Raw genomic sequence first — 12,569 nt, forward strand, 5'->3', positions numbered from 1 at the left:
ATTATACTGTATATATAGAATATAAATGGCACATTATACTGTATATATAGAATATAAATGGCACATTATACTGTATATAGAATATAAATGGCACACTATACTGTATATATAGAATATAAATGGCACACTATACTGTATATATAGAATATAAATGGCACACTATACTGTATATATAGAATATAAATGGCACACTATACTGTATATATAGAATATAAATGGCACACTATACTGTATATATAGAATATAAATGGCACACTATACTGTATATATAGAATATAAATGGCACACTATACTGTATATATAGAATATAAATGGCACACTATACTGTATATATAGAATATAAATGGCACACTATACTGTATATATAGAATATAAATGGCACACTATACTGTATATATAGAATATAAATGGCACACTATACTGTATATATAGAATATAAATGGCACACTATACTGTATATATAGAATATAAATGGCACACTATACTGTATATATAGAATATAAATGGCACACTATACTGTATATATAGAATATAAATGGCACACTATACTGTATATATAGAATATAAATGGCACATTATACTGTATATATAGAATATAAATGGCACATTATACTGTATATATAGAATATAAATGTCACAGTATACTGTATATATAGAATATAAATGGCACAGTATACTGTATATATAGAATATAAATGGCACAGTATACTGTATAAATAGAATATAAATGGCACAGTATACTGTATATATAGAATATAAATGGCACAGTATACTGTATATATAGAATATAAATGGCACATTATACTGTATATATAGAATATAAATGGCACATTATACTGTATATATAGAGTATAAATGGCACAATATACTGTATATATAGAATGTAAATGGCACAATATAAGGCTGATTAGTAATTAACACAGATGATTACTGCATGGCAGCTCTGAAACCAGTGCTATTAGCATCAGACTTTAACCATCAGCCCTGTAGCATCAGCTTATATGACAAACATAATTTTCTTTGCTTGATAATTTGCGACAACCCCTAAGCTTAACTTCTCAACAGCTGCTCAGAGCGCACTGAGCATGTGCAGTCTCTGTCCAATTCCTATGATGTTTGCCCAGCCTTCAGTTTTCTTGCATCTCCACTATTCTGTATCTTCCTATCGGTGCTTTTTTCCCATTCTCCCCCTTACATTTTCTTTTTGCCTTATATATTATATATATATGTATATAATATATTTCTTTTTTGCAGCATTTGCCCCCTTTTATTTTCTCTTCTGTTTACCCCATATCTCCTGACCCATCTATCTTTTTTACTATATTAAGGTTTTTTAATTCCCCCTGCACTCTTTTTCCTATAGCTCTCTAACCTTTTAGTTACTCTCTCCACCCAGGAGTGTTTTTGGTGCTGCTCTTGGTTCCCTCAAGATCTCCTGGTTTCTATTCTCCTTCAGTGCCATTTAGTCTCCATTTTCTGCAGCTGTTTGCAGTAACCTCAGAAGCCATATGTGCTGTGGCCTGTGAGTTGGAGAGCCCTGGGCCTATCTGCCCATTCCCCTATAATGGCAGTACGCTTCTGCATCTCCCTGCACCTGGGGCTTATCTGGCAAAGCCTTTGATATGAAACCTAACAAAAGTGATGTTGATACACTTATTGGCCAACTAAAGGTGGCCATACACGAGGCGATGTCGCCAAGCGAGCGGATCTTCCCCCGATATCCCCACCTACGGGTGGGCGATATCGGGGTGCCCACACATACATGCCCATTAGGTTGGGCATATCTGACCATGCTGCTTTACCATTAGGGGTCAGTTTAGACAGACCAGTCTGACACTTATTTGCAAAGAAAATAAAAGCTGAAGAAAGGAATATTATTCCAATTTTTAGAAAAAGAATGGCACATTCATAAAAATCTCAGTCCAGATTTGTGAGGCCTGTGTTTTTGTACCACTTGGCATCACAATTGTTTTCTGTTTGCCACATTTATGAATTTGCAGTACAACTTACATCAAAGTTCTGTTATAAAGTACTGGTATAGGACCTCTTATCCAGAATGCTCGGGACCAAGGGTATTCCGGATAAGGGATCTTTCCGTAATTTGGATCTCCATACCTTAAGTCAACTAAAAAAATCAATAAAACATTAATTAAACCCAATAGGACTGTTTTGCCTCCAATAAGGGGTAATTATATCTTAGTTGGGATCAAGTACAGGTACTGTTTTATTATTACAGAGAAAAGGGAATCATTTAACCATGAAATAAACCCAATAGGGCTGTTCTGCCCCCAATAAGGGGTAATTATATCTTAGTTGGGATCAAGTACAGGTACTGTTTTATTATTACAGAGAAAAGGGAATCATTTAACCATTAAATAAACCCAATAGGGCTGTTCTGCCCCCAATAAGGGGTAATTATATCTTAGTTGGGATCAAGTACAGGTACTGTTTTATTATTACAGAGAAAAGGGAATAATTTAACCATGAAATAAACCCAATAGGGCTGTTCTGCCCCCAATAAGGGGTAATTATATCTTAGTTGGGATCAAGTACAGGTACTGTTTTATTATTACAGAGAAAAAAGAAAAAACGGTTTTAAAATTCTGAATTATTTGATTAAAATGGAGTCTATGGGAGACAGGATTTCTGTAATTCGGAGCTTTCTGGATAATGGGTTTCTGGATATGGGATCCCATACCTGTACTAACAGATCACTTTTATTTTATTCTGCACTTCCTGTGTGTAAACAAAACCCTCTGTCTTCCCAGGTGCAGTCTGGGTCGGATAAGGAGGGACTCAATGTATAGAGAACTGTGGATTGGTAATTTAATAAATGAGTTTTTCCTCCTCCCTCGGCCGTGTGCAAGAACCAAAGTAGTATAAACTGAGAGCAGTTGAAATTAGTGTTTGAAACAGGCTGGCAAATGCTCCCTGCTGATTGGCTGCAACGGGATTACTGGACCTACCTGCATTTACACTCCCCCCCTCCTTTTTTTATTTTATATGTCTGTAGCCTTTTATTATTCAAAAATGATAAACATTAAGGACAGGCTCATCAATGACACATTTTATTACACACACAAACTTATAAAAGTATTTTTACACATTAAATGTATACAGCGCTGCAGAATATGTTGGTGCTTTATAAATAAATATTAATAATCATATTACTTCTTTTGGTTAGCAGCCCCTTGTGGGGCCCAGGATCCTGGTTGGAAAGTGTTAGCCGTGCTGACAGGCTCCTGTGAGGGTACGTGCTTGCCAAACTGCGGTGCTGCGGCGTGCCCCTTAATCTGAGTAACAAGCCCGTCTCTATATTCTGCTGCTTCGCTCAATGTGTCCCTCCTCAAACCTTCTTCCACCTTCATTTTTATTTCTTCTCTTGATTTTTCATTTTGAAGTATTTCCTAAAAACAATAAGACTGATTAAAAAAAAAGAATGCAGCCTGATATAGATTTCCGCCCACAAAACACATGTTCACTTTTTCATTAAAGGAAAACTAAAGTCAAAAAATGAATATGGCTACAAATGCTGAGATTACTGTGCCGGCAGAGGGCGGCCCTATTACACTTATGATCCAGGCCTTCATAGGAGCACCCCTTCTTGGATCTTGTTAGTGTCCGTGGCACTGCACATGCTCAGTGTGATTTGTGCTGCTGTTGAGAAGTGAAGCTTTGGGGTCACCAGAAATCATACAAATGAGGTTTGTCGGTTATAGAAGCTGATGCTGGGGGGGGGGGGGGGGGGATGCAGAATGCACTGGTTTCTGAGCTACCATGTAATGTGAATCTGTATTAATTACTCATTATTGTGACTTTTCTATTGTATGCAGCATATTGTGAGTATGTCCTTAAGCTCAGGTAAGTGCTGCAAATCAGCGTGGGGGAGCTGATGGGAACATCATGTCGGCTGCTTAAGGGCTGGGGTTGCCTTGGGCTGGTACAGAAATCCAAACCATAAATGTGTGGCACTTCTCTCCCAGTCCTTTCATAGCTTTAGTTCTCCTTTAAACATACAAAATGCTCAGTGTTCTTCCCCCCTCTCTCTCTCTCTGCAGTTTAGTCAGTATGTAACTTATTGCATTAGAAGCCAAAGTATTTAGAGGCAAATGTATTCCGTTTCTGTAAAGGCCCCTGCGTATAGTGCTGGGAAGCACAGGAATCTGCCATCCTTGCATCTTACGCACACAAAATCTCCTTCCGTCCGTCCGGCCGGGGTACCAGTAAGCGAGGGCCCAGCGGCTGCTCTGCACATCTGTTTCTATGTAATTAGCCAGTGCTCAGGGGGACATTCTACTGACCAGAAATCAATGTAGGGAACAATAACCAGCGCAGAATAATATAAGGACGCTGCCATGGCTCAGTGACTTGGAACTAGCGTAATAACATTTGTATAATTGCCATTCAGCCACTGGAGGTGCTGTTTCATTGCAGTAAGCAGTGTTGCACCAAGCCAATACACAATAATTAATACTAATATACAGTATAAGCAAGGCTTTACAATAGAATAACGTCCATCATTTAAAAGCAAAACAGATATTGGGGGGGATTATTAAAGGAGAAGGAAAGGTAAAAACTCAGTAAGCTTTATCAGAAAGGTCTATGTAAATACAGCCATAAGCACTCACAGAAATGCTGCACTGAGTCCTCTGAAAAAAGAAACAGGATTTGTTGTCTGTTTTCCTGTGCCAGACATGCAGCTCTCTGCTGTTACCTCTCTCCTGCTCCCCCCTCCCTCAAGAATGCTAAGAACTCCCCCCCCCTTTAGGAATGTGAATCTAAGCCAATCAGCAGGAAGCTTCCTCATAGTCTTACAAACTGAGCATGTACACCGGTCTCAGTGCTGGAGAGAGGCATTATGGGAACTTTCTTTACACAGCTCAGGTATGCCTGCAGCTTGAGATTAACTCTTTATTAGCCTTTCCTTCTACTTTAACATTCTCATTTCCACAAATATTCATTTATCAAAAGACACAAATTTAAAAAGCACAAAGAAAATTCCCAGAAAAAAAACATGACTTTTTTTGTATAGTTGTACAAATTACAGCATCAAAAAAAATGGAAACCCTTTAAAACCAGGAAGCAAAGAAAGATCTTCCAGTTGTAAAAGGGAAATCAGCCACTGACTTCTACATGAGCCGGACAGGTTTATGGTGCATTTTTGCATTTGGATTTGTGGTGGTTGTGTCACATAATAAATTGCTACATTATTAAATGCTCCCCTTACATATGTAATAATACAATAAACAGGGGCATGCACTGAACATACTGTATACATTTACACACAAAACAACCAATAACTGATGCAAAAAATAAAGATTAGGATCTGTTTTTGCTAAAACTCCCTTTTTTTCTGCCAAGGTTAGGATGACATTTGTCAATGTTACCAGGTCTGGACTGGGAGTCAAAATAGGCCCTGGCATTTCCAGTACACAGAGCCCCAAACAGCCCCCCAGCAGCCCAATAAATAGTGAGTGTCTATGGCACCTTACAGTGTCTATGGCACCTCAGGCCCCTGGGCCTGAATGTTACAATTGCATCAAGCGTTTGCTGTGAACTAAAAACTGAACAGGTATAAAGCATATTTATTCCCTAGTAGAAGGATATATTTAATCTCCCCCCCACTGTTATTGTACATCATAGTTCTATGATTAAATTAAAAAGAGAGAACTGCTCTTCCTGCTGCGTGATGCCTCTGCCATGAATCAGGCGCTACAAATAAGATCACTTAATATATACACACACACACACATATATATATATATATAAAGAGAGAATGATAATATCCAACATGCACAAGTGGTTTGTAGTTTTGTTACAACTTCAGGGCAACACTATCCCCCCCCACCTTTACAGATTTGATTTAGTTGCTATACCATTTCCCACTTGTCCAAATATCCTGTCTCTACCATAAAGCAGGATTCCAAAACCATTATATATATTATATAGTGTGTAACCCCACCCCCATTGTAAAATATAAGGATATTACAGGTCATACAGGAGTTTCATGATCATATACACCACAAAGGCATGACGCTGAAGACCGAGTGCTTTTATACAGGTCATGGAACTCCAAAGTGACTTCTCATATCCATATAGATATATACACACAGGGAGCACTTTATTTATTGTAATACAAAAGTTTCAGTAAGTCATGTGACAACTACATCACTAAGCTCCGTTTATAACTGATGATATCGCTAAGCAGCGGTTACAAGGAAAATTTACAGGATATTCATCTCTTTTGTATTATGTTATATTATATACCAAGATGGGTATTGTGTTTAGCTAAATTATTATTTTATCTTCATTTATGGTTTCCCTGGCGTAATGCTCAAGCTGGTTTGTGCCAGAGTGCCTTGTCCAACCAACAAACCAGTATAGAAGAGTGCAGGTTCTATGGCTTCTGAATTGCCCCTAAGGTTTATTTGGCTCCTTACCTACTCTAGCCTACACTCCTGCAATCTCTCCCCATATACATTGGGTATTTATATAGTTATCGATTTAAAAAAAGTAACTTCAAATGGGTGATCCTTTGGTAATATCTGAACCTCTCAGTGTGTGTGTTTTAAACCACATTCACTAAACTAGCAGTTTATAGAAATACAACAATATCTGAACAGCAAGATAAAAGAGATCTATAAACATATTATAGTACAGTAGTGCATTGTAATTGCTTACATAAATTTTCAATTAAATTAAATTTAAAGTCTACATAAAAAAAAGCACTGGAAACAACAAAACTAAAATAATGCAGATATGACTCAGGCATGAAGAAGGACGGTCGCCATGGTCTGAGCCCTTACTAAAGATGATATTATTCAGATATTCATATACAGGTATGGGATCCCTTATCCAGAAACACGTCATCCAGAAAGTTCTGAATTACGGAAAGGCCATGTCCCATAGACTCCATTATATGCAAATAATTCTAATTTTTAAAAATGATTTCCTTTTTCTTTGTAACAATAAGTACCTTGTACTTGATCCCAACTAAGATATAATTACCCCTTATTGGGGGCAGAACAGTCCTATTGGGTTTATTTAATGGTTAAATGATTCCCTTTTCTCTGTAATAATAAAACAGTACCTGTACTTGATCCCAACTAAGATATAATTAATCCTTATTGGGGGCAGAACAGCCCTATTGGGTTTATTTAATGGTTAAATGATTCCCTTTTCTCTGTAATAATAAAACAGTACCTGTACTTGATCCCAACTAAGATATAATTACCCCTTATTGGGGCAGAACAGCCCTATTGGGTTTATTTAATGGTTAAATGATTCCCTTTTCTCTGTAATAATAAAACAGTACCTGTACTTGATCCCAACTAAGATATAATTACCCCTTATTGGGGGCAGAACAGCCCTATTGGGTTTATTTAATGGTTAAATGATTCCCTTTTCTCTGTAATAATAAAACAGTACCTGTACTTGATCCCAACTAAGATATAATTACCCCTTATTGGGGCAGAACAGCCCTATTGGGTTTATTTAATGTTTAATTGTTTTACAGCAGACTTATGGCATGGTTACCCAAATTCCACATAACATCCCTTACCTGTAGCAGCCATTCCATTATAACTGTGTCGCTGCTAGACAAATTCCAGAAATGAATATAAGGAGTGATTTTACCATATAATGTTTTACGTGACATTGCCTATCACTGGGGATGGGGAATCTGTCCTGAAATCACAGCACAATGTTCTTTTTACAGCCATTGGAGGTTATTTTTTGTGGCAAAACCTGGTGAAGAATTGCTCATCACTAACTACCACATGAAAGTATTATATAATAATATATTTTAAAAAAGACAGTTTGTATGGAAAAAAATAGCAGCTACTTGCGCAATGGGCACTAATACATAGCATTCTGACCAACAGTACAAAGAACAGGGATCAAAATGGCCGGTCCAAGACACCTACCAGTGGAACTGTGCTAAACTCAGCCACTCTCTTTGTAATGCATTGAACCCATCCTTCATAGCACGTTGTAACTCTTGCAGTGCCAATGAGCCATTAACTGGAAGGCTAACCCACTCAATTTTTAATAACGTCCTAATGGAAGTGAAATACAGAAGCCGAAATGTGCCAGCTTCCAACAACAGGGAGCCACACAAGCCTCGGGGAAAAAAGTTGCTATTATTTATCTCTTTTTTTTTAAAGTTTTTAAGAATGTCAGCAACAAAACTTGAATTCCTGCAATTTTGCAGAAGGAAAAGTAAAAGAACCACATGTGCTTCCTAATAAGGAGCCAGGCAATAATATCACCTGCTTAAACATTAATGTTTTCATATCGCAAAGGCTGATCATTTTACATGCGGAACAGTTGAAGAGTGACAGGCAAACGAAGAAAAAAGCCAAAAAGGAGGAGAGTTAAAGTGATGCATCAGCAAGGGAATGGCTTTAGTTCAGGAGATTCCTGCCAATTAAGCTCAGTGACTGTTCATAGCAGCCATGCAACACTGCCAGCACAGCACCAGCGCAGGAGAAACAGCCTGCAGGAAACAATTAGGCCTTTATGGGAAATCTGACAATTCTGGCCCTTTCCACTGAATTGCCAGCTTATATGCCAGTGTGTGGGGCCCACCAATGGGCCTACTCGAATAATATCTGGTTGGTTTGATTTTCCCCTCGAATCCAGAACTGCATCATCTTATTGATAGTGTCCTCACCCAACAGCTTGTAGTTCCATCGCTGTAATCCGAACGTTATGCCCTACGACCAAAAGATCAGATTATCCCAATATTGCCCACCTTAGATGGGCATATCGGGTGAAAGATCCGCTCCTTTGGCAACCTTGCGAAACAAGTGGATCTGATGTAAAAGTACACACTTATCAGATCAACATCAACCTGAGTTTATTCACCTCAGCTTCAAAGCAAGCTCCCTTCATATCAATTAAACTGGGGACTGTGCTTGGAAACTCTGAGGCTGTGTTTCCCTCTGAATGTCTATGGTTTCCATAAGCATCAAATGTACTTTTCTTAGGAACTTGGGAGCAACTGCAAATGTAGTCTTTCCACTGAGTGACACATAAGCTTTCCAATAACTCAACAGAAAAAGGCAAAGAATGATGAATATCTAAGGAAACAGCCTTACTGCTTTTATATTTATATAAATATAAATTCTCCAATGGAAAGCCTTCTATTGGCAGACATTTCTCATGTAGTAATAAGAAGACAATACAGGTGATGTAATATACAGAATATCTCAGGGAATAATCTGAACTGTAGTGATTTATTCAATGACAAAGATATCTCTAATATCTCTAATCTCTACTAGAAGCAAGCAAAGATAACTTTCTGCTGCCTTTAGAAGGAAACATCAGAGGGAATGGAATGTATGTTTTGTGTTCAACTCTTCAGCCACAAACTTCCTTTCACCGTGCAGGGAAAAGACTGTGCTAGTGGGTTATGCCATTCTCTATAATATAAATGTTAGTGCAGGACTCCCTCTGCTGCTGGGAAAGGCTAGGGGGAATACCAGGCCGCAAACAAAGTAGCTTATACACTGTGCATCTCAGTACCAATTAGCCCTGGAAATATCCCCATTAGCAATTATGCCTTGGCATTAGCCTTAAACTGAATTCTTTCAATTGTCAGTGTCTCACAGGTAGAACTTGCTCATGTTTCCCCCACAAACGTGCAGACATACAGTAAGCGCACAAAGCTATTCTAATCCTACATAGCCGACTTGTTCTTATGAAAAGCAGCATTTAAATGGACTCAGTAACATGTATCCCACAACATCCAATTAGCACTTTAATCTCCTAGAGGTAAAATGGTAAACATTTTTGATTGGTTGTTGCTGGTAACTGGATGGGGGGAATTTGCCCTGTATTTCTGTTTTTCATTAGATTACAGTATATTTCGTTGTTTGTTGCTCTAACAATTTTTTTGGTTTTCCTTTTCAGCAGGGCATAAGTGCTCAGCAGCGCTCAGAATCCAGCCAGACATGCCCCAATCTGAGGTGCTTAGGTAAGAGTTGAGTAAACAGATTCTAAATAATTGGCACAATGTATGGTTTTGAGTACTGAATGTTTCCCATCACTGGTTTAGACACCATACTTGGATAACTCTGATTAAAGTCCTTCATTAAATGTGCCCCATAAGCCTGTGAGTAACCCACAGCTATAGAAAAAGCAGGAGCTAGATAAAATAATGGGAAAAAAAATTAGGCTTCAAGGACATGTAAACCCGCTCACAAAAAATGTAATCAATGAACAGCCTCCTTGAAATCTTTCAATACCTGCCACACTGGTTGTCCAGAGGTTAATAGTAAGGTTGCAGTGTCCCCTTAATCACTTAGATTTCCTTCTCATCCTGTAACCCACTCGCCCCCTCCCTCGGGAATTTGCTTTGACTTCTGGCTTGTGGGCATGCTCAGTTATTCTAAGCTCAGATTAATAAACACACCCCCAGTCTAGCAGCCAGTGAAGAGATGGCATTGCTGGTTCCCACAGAAACTCAGCTCTAGCTGTCTGCTTCAATTTTTTTCTCCTAACCTCCTCTCCTGAGCTCAGCTCAAACAAAGCAGAACTTTTATCAAAGACATTTCTACCTGTGTGAGCCTGTATTCTTGATGAAATGAATGCTGAATAAGGGTCTGTGTGTGTGGGCTGTTCGCTGATTTAAATGTATCTGATTATGTATCAGAGGGAAAATGCCCACTGGGTGAAAGCTGCTATTTGCTTTAGGAAAATGTGATGGTGCTGGCAAACAGAGGGGATATATGCAGTACAAATGATGCCATTTGGGTGGGGGAGACATGCCCAACTGATATACATTGTAGGCAAATGTAGACTTTACATGTCGTTTCAGCAGAAAGCATTTATTTATCGTGGTTACGGACTGCTACTTGTCTGTATGTATTTGTATAGCCTCAATGTACAGACAGAGTGCACCCAGATTCATAAAAAACTTCTACAAGGGGGAAGGTTAGTCCATTCTTCCAGCAGGACAACTTCAGGTCTCAGGAAAGGAATCGTATGTAAGTGTGCCAAACAATGCCGCTGGTCTCCCCTTATATGTCGTCCCAAGGTATATTCTACCAATAGTACCTAAGAAAGTCCCTTAACAACTTACAAACCTTCCTCCGTGAGTAATGGCTAGTCTATCCAATATTTGTAAAAGTGCAAACGATTACCTGCCCATGACTTCTTTCCAATCATTTGCTACTATTATTGTCTGTAGTGAGTGGAGTTCATATGTAGTTTTAAGGACAACTGGCTGGACACCCTGATGAATGATTTTTTTAGGACAATTCACTAACATGGTTAAATTGGGCTGAAAAAAGACCAAAATCCATTAAGTTCAACCCCTCCAAACGAACCATAGTGCACATATATACCACACTCATACTGACCTATCCATATACTCACATGTACAGTGGTTATCGAAAGTTAGTGAATCCTTTTACATTTTCTATATTTTTATATAAATGTGACCTAAAACATCACTTGATTTCCAAACGTCTTAAAGTAGATGAAAAGAAGAAAACCTAGTTAAACAAAATATCATTATATTTGATCATCTGATTTGAAAATCAGATGATGGTTTAGGTCACATTCGTTTAAAAACATTCTTTAAAGGGTTCACAATTTTTCAGCACCGCTGTATAAACCATATACACCAACATCAATACTAACTGTAGATATTAGTATCACAATAGCCTTGGATATTCTGCTTGTTCAAAAACTCATCCAGGCCCCTCTTATAGGCATTAACAGAGTCTGCCATTACCACATCACTAGGAAGGGCATTCCCCAACCTCACTGCCCTCACTGTGAGGAACCCCCTACGCTGCTTCAAATGGAAGCTCCGTTCCTCTAATCTAAAGGGGGGGCCTCTGGTGCCCTAGTCGTTTTTTATGGGAAAAAAGAACACCCCCTATCTGCCTATAATCCCCTCTAATATAGTTTACTGAAACTATCTTCTCACCCTCATTAGAGCTGTAGCAACCATGCATGCAGTTCTTCTGGATACTCCAAACAAACCATCAGTTTTCATCATAGAAGCCACAGCTTGGAGGGAACCAACTACTCAACCTCTTTTGAATTTAAGATGACTGTGGTACTCCCTGTTACTATTCAAAATACCTTTCAACCTTCACTAATACTGTGGCCTTCCATTATTCTGCCACTGGTACATTCTATCTATCTATCATTTCTATATAGGTAGGAGATGATTTCACTTTTTTTCCTCTACATGTTCAATACAATATGTTTGAAAAGTGTATTCTGCATAGTGAAAAATAATTCTTGACTTCAATGAACCATTCACCCATCTGCCAAATTATCTTGAAAGATGGTAGAACATTTGCTTAGCTAGGCACTGAGTAAATTTTACTTAGCAGGAAAAAGGCATATAACATATAAATTGCTATAGGAATAAATGACTGGTCAATATATTGTATCTTTAAATGGCTGCCATTTCTAAGCACTAGTTGATGGGCTTCATGCCGGCAGACCTCCAGCTAATTTTGGCTAGCAGTTCCAAGTAGCTGGTAGACCCAGAGTTTGACATCCCGGGCCTTAAGCACTTTTATGTAGCAGGCATAATCAGAAAT

At 38.4% G+C, this 12,569-nt stretch overlaps 1 protein-coding gene across 1 annotated transcript in view; it reads right to left on the reverse strand.

Annotated features, from left to right (window-relative positions):
• Window positions 1-3,045: 3,045 nt before the first annotated feature.
• The window catches only part of ndufaf2 (NADH:ubiquinone oxidoreductase complex assembly factor 2), a 49,669-nt gene continuing 40,145 nt past the window's right edge, over window positions 3,046-12,569 (reverse strand). The window contains exon 4 of the mRNA XM_002934202.5: window positions 3,046-3,407. Within this exon, the coding sequence (XP_002934248.2) occupies window positions 3,168-3,407 (240 nt within the window). The 3' untranslated portion in view covers window positions 3,046-3,167. The remainder of the gene's footprint in view (window positions 3,408-12,569) is intronic.

Source organism: Xenopus tropicalis, chromosome 1 (genome assembly GCF_000004195.4).
Source record: "Xenopus tropicalis strain Nigerian chromosome 1, UCB_Xtro_10.0, whole genome shotgun sequence".
Classification (NCBI taxonomy): Eukaryota; Metazoa; Chordata; class Amphibia; order Anura; family Pipidae; genus Xenopus; species Xenopus tropicalis.